Source organism: Talpa europaea (genome assembly GCF_964194135.1).
Source record: "Talpa europaea genome assembly, chromosome: 4".
In the NCBI taxonomy this organism is placed as follows: Eukaryota; Metazoa; Chordata; class Mammalia; order Eulipotyphla; family Talpidae; genus Talpa; species Talpa europaea.
Genome location: NC_140070.1, coordinates 21206838 through 21212015, shown reverse-complemented (window position 1 = coordinate 21212015; position 5178 = coordinate 21206838). Strand labels below are relative to the sequence as shown.

At 42.8% G+C, this 5178-nt stretch overlaps 1 protein-coding gene across 1 annotated transcript; it reads left to right on the top strand.

Moving 5' to 3' along the window:
- Positions 1-1379: 1379 nt before the first annotated feature.
- On the top strand, positions 1380-2566 carry LOC311170096 (receptor expression-enhancing protein 3-like; the record flags this gene model as incomplete). Its single annotated transcript, XM_084232447.1, has 1 exon — positions 1380-2566. The coding sequence occupies one exon, from the start codon at positions 1380-1382 to the stop codon at positions 2145-2147; it is 768 nt and encodes a 255-aa protein (XP_084088573.1). The 3' UTR covers positions 2148-2566.
- Between the last annotated feature and the right edge of the window lie 2612 nt (positions 2567-5178).

Genomic DNA, 5178 nt, shown 5'->3' with positions numbered 1-5178 from the left:
TCTTTCTAAGAGTTTCTTCAGGAGGTTGACACAGTTACTCAAAGTTATTTTAGATAAGACAAAAATGAATAAATAGAGGCCTGTTCTTGGTCTCTGCTGCTCTAGAAGATCAATTTGCCTGTCTGCGGCTATAGGAGAGAAATCTTAGTTGGTATTGGGAGGTCTTTCTCCTCTAACTTGATTGTCTAGCTCTTTTCTATTACTGGAACATGGAGACAAATATTATTATTCTGATTAAATATATAAATATATTTAGTTAACAACACAAGGATAGCATAGGTGAAATAATGTATCTGAGGTCACTTTTCATGAGCAAACAAACAAGAGTCTTGGTCCACTTCATCTTTTCAAATTCTGGTAAGGTGTTCTAAAATCCTGGGTAATTCCTGATGATTCTAAAAGGAATGACTTTTAGGTGCTGGCCTGTATTTCCAGAGGGGGCTAAACTGGCAGAATGGAAGGAGTCACAGTAATCAAATATATTTTTAGAAGCATATTAGCATGTGGTTTTGCAAACTTGCATTTCATTTCTATAAAACCCAGCAAGTGCACTCATAAAAATACTGTCAGGATTTACTGCTTCTTCATGAGACCCAGGACTAAGCCAGAGGGACACCACGTACTCTGAACCTACTCAGAGCTGCTGCCCCTGAAACTTTACTCTGTAATTTGGTAAGTGTTTTAAAAAATTCAACTAAATGGCTACCACATGGTAGAAAATTAGCAATCTGGGACTGAAACTTTTGTGTGGTATTAAATCCACATATGGAAAAAATTAAATATCATCTTCAATGCCCTCCATGTGTTCAGTTGTATTAAATGAAGTGCTTATAAAGTGTGACATTATTTAACTTTTATATGGTTTGTCACATCTAGTAAAACATTGCTGTTCTTTTGAAAAGCTTCATACAGGTAACTTTTGAGTTCACATCAGCCTGGATGTCCTCTAATATATATATATGATTTACTGGGTATGGCACCAGGTAATCAATGATAGAACTTCTACAATGGCAACTTAATGCAGCACAGAATGCAGTGACTAAATGACTGACCATATACAATGGCGTGGTCAGTTGGTCCACAATATCTTCTTTTCTATAGAAAAGACTTAGTAGAACATGCAAGGTAAAGTATGGGACATAATTGGAAAGAATTTGACTCTTTAAAATGAATGACTCCGGGGGGACGGGTTGGGGACCCACCGCCGCGCAGCTCAGGCCGCCGCGCGGAGACACCGGGCCCGGCTCCGGAGGGCGCCAGCGCGGCCCCGGGGCGCACGAGGAGCCGGCGAGCGCGTGGCCTGCCGTTGGCTGCCTGGTCCGCCGCGCCCGGCCGCCCGCCCACCCACCCACCCAGGTGGGGTTCAAGCCCCCGGGAAGATGGTGTCCTGGATGATCTCCAGAGCCGTAGTGTTGGTGTTTGGAATGCTTTATCCTGCCTATTATTCCTACAAAGCTGTGAAAACAAAAAACGTGAAGGAATATGTTCGATGGATGATGTACTGGATTGTTTTTGCTCTCTATACTGTGATTGAAACAATAACAGATCAAACAGTTGCTTGGTTTCCCCTGTACTATGAGATTAAGATTGCTTTTGTCATATGGCTGCTCTCTACCTATACCAAAGGAGCAAGTTTAATATATAGAAAATTTCTTCATCCACTTCTTTCTTCAAAGGAAAGGGAAATTGATGATTATATTGTGCAAGCAAAGGAACGGGGCTATGAGACCATGGTGAACTTTGGGCGCCAAGGTTTAAACTTAGCCGCTACTGCTGCTGTCACTGCAGCAGTGAAGAGCCAAGGAGCAATAACTGAACGTTTACGAAGTTTTAGTATGCATGATCTGACCGCTATCCAGGGTGAGGAGCCTGTGGAACAGAGACCATACCAACCTTTACCTGGGATAAAAAAGAAAAGTAAACCAACATCCAGTGAATCAGCAGGTTATGGAATTCCACTGAAAGATGGAGATGAGAAAACAGATGAAGAAGGGGAAGGAATGTATTCAGATGATGAGATGTTAACACACAAAGGGCTTCGAAGAACACAAAGCATGAAATATGTGAAAACCATCAAAGGCCGCAAAGAGGTGCGGTATGGGTCACTCAAATATAAAGTAAAGAAGAGACCACAGGTGTATTTTTAGTCATGGACACTTCAAGTAGCCCAAGACAAATTTTGCTAATACATCGACTTTTTTTCCAACATTATATATTCACAATGTATTCACATTAAATAATTCTTTAAATTGAAAAAAAAAATAAATAAATAAAATGAATGACTCCGGGCCTCCCCTGGTGGCGCAGTAGTTGAGCGTTGGGCTGCGAAGCTGCCTGCAGCCTCCGCAGCGCTGGTTGAATCTCTGGCCGCCAGTGAGGGTCCCACATGGTACGCAGACCTCTCCTGCTGTGCCTGCTCTTCCCCTCAGCAGTGTATTTCGTCAGTCTGCCTGTTCTGTTCCCCGCTCTGGGGAATCCTCTCACCCTCTGGCTCTGGTGAATCCTCTCACCCTTCCATGCTTCTGACTGTACCCGGTGCTTGTGTAAATAAATAAATAAAATCTTAAAAAAAAGAAAAGAAAAGAAAATATGCTGTCAATAGCATGTTAAAAAAAATAAAATGAATGACTCCAAGTATCTTGTATTTCCTTATATTTAAAAGGTAGTGCCACATGACCTTCTTAGACTACATCTGTGAATGTGGTAGGTGCTGAATAAATGCCATTTTATCACTGATAAAAAAGATTTTCAGGAAACTTGTCACCTGAATTTGTTTTACTTTGGTGCAAGAAAGTATTTCCAGAACTTAAAGCATAGCTTCTTCACTTGTGAGTGATTGACTAGGATGCTCCATGGTTGGAACCCAGGTGTCTTGAACATCTCTTTGTTTCAACAGGTGTGCTTTAAAGCCCTGGGAGCAGGATGTCCGGAGCATTTGTTAACCACCTGCGATCTGGGTTTCATTCTAGATCTACTGCATCTGCATATGTACCAAACTGTCCCAATGAGTCTTAGTCATACTAAAGTTTGAGTCTCTCTGAAACTCCAAAGCCCTTTGGTTATAGAGAGAAAACCAAAACTTGAGAAGTTTATCATATGTCCCAAGTCTTTATAGCTAGTGCATGCTAAGTATAATGATGACTTTTTTATTCACTGATCCCTGGTGATTTCAAATGTACCCACTGGAATTGTTCCCATGATAAGGTGAATCGTTACGATATAATGACTCACCTACCATTAGTCCAGGTTAGAATTATCTAATAACTCAGTGCATTCATCTTTAAATCTCAGTCTGGCAGACTGAGATGGGGCCCTGATTTTTACTGAGACTTGATGCCAGGGGTCTCAAACTCTCCGATTTAAGCAGCATCCTTAAATTTCCTACATTTATATAACAGTCCTGGAGAGACCATTTTATTTTTAAACTTTGGGCCAAAAGAGTTTAACTGATACAGGGCAGCAAGGGGCACTAAATCTGGCCAAGTACACTGCCCAAATAGTATACCAGTCACTGTCTGAGTTCTTTACCCACCTGCACAATTACAAGACTACTGAGGCTCAGGGAACAACAACAATGGGATTTATTTAACAAACCAGGGGAAAACAAAGAGTTTACCTTACCCAAAGCGGTGTCCAGTTTTTTTAGGCCTAAACAAAAGCAGCTAAGATAGCATCTTCCCACCACTGAAGATGCAGAGGTCCTCTCCCAAGCAATAGGCCAGGTTCCAGCTCACGAAGACAACAGGAGATGCAACAGGAGACACTCCCAGAGCTGCCAGGATGTCCCAGTGCAGCACCAGAAGTGACACTCAAAATGGCAGCTGCAGCGGCTGAACGACCTGACAAATGGCCACATTCAAGCAGCTCAGCCAGGCGCCCAGCTCCGGGTCTTCGCCTTCTCTGCCAGGCTGTAACTGCAGCAAAACCAGGAATAGTTTCAGTCCCTTTGCTAATTGCAAAGCCTCCAAACTTTTCCTCTCTGAGTTTGACTGTTGGGAGGGCTCCTCCTTTAGAGGCCCACAGCAGCCTTCTGGAAGATTGGTGTGGTGGGGGCCGAAACCCAATGACCCCAAATGCTGAAGATCTGAAAACTGCTTAATTCCGAAGACTGAATCCATCCGCTCCCCCTTCTGCAGTCCCTTATATTTCTTATTGGTTCCTCCATGCCCCAAATGTGATACTTTTTTTAGCATTTTCCCTGGGGCTATCTATTCTATACCAGCAACCCCATCCAGGGGGCACCACCTGCAACAGTCTATGGCTTCAACCACGGATTACATAACCTGCTCACATTTGTAATTGATCAAATTCCCAGACAGCTTAAAAGTTTAAAGGGTGTACTTGGTTTCATACAGAGCATGACAAAATTTATCAAGTACAATTCTTCTCTGTAGAGAACATGACTGAAGGTCGTTTTATTGCTTCATACTGTGAGACCATGTCTATTGGGTAAATACTCCAGGATCTGGTTAAACAATCTTGCATCGACACAAGAAATACCTGGACTCAAGTCGTACCTGGAGACAAACTGGGAAGAGTCAAAGGCTATGTCTAAAGAAAAACAAATGAGGTGTTTCCAGGAGAATTTTGAGTTTCTTGGGTATGGTTATTCCTACCACTTTACATTGCTGTTCTTGACGATAATGTCATCGTGGCTTATGTTACAATATCTTTGTCTCTCCCAGTCTAGATTTTCCTGTGGAGCAGGCACACTACTTGAGGGAGCTGGCACATGATCAAATGCTCACAGAGTTGCTAAAAAAGTAACTACCTGTGAATGTCACTGTTTTTCAAATAAGTGTTTTTTTCCCTTTAGATCCAAATTTTCTATTGTACCTTAATGTTGCTTGAGGGCTGGCATTAAGAGTCATGAGAGCACTCTTGCTGTTACTTGTTCTTTATTTCTTTTTTTTTAAAGATTTATTTATTTATTTATACAAGCACTGGGTACAGTCAGGAGTGCGGGAGGGTGAGAGAATGCACCAGAGCCAGAGCGGGGAGCAGAACAGGCAGACTGATGAAATACACTGCTGAGGGGAGCAGTGGGAACCTAACCCAGCGGCCGGGGATCGAACTGGCGCTACAGAGGCTGCGGGCAGCCTTGCAGCCCAGTGCTCAACCACTGTGCCACCAAGGGAGGCCTTGTTCTTTATTTCTATAGAGCTTCAAACCTGTGGT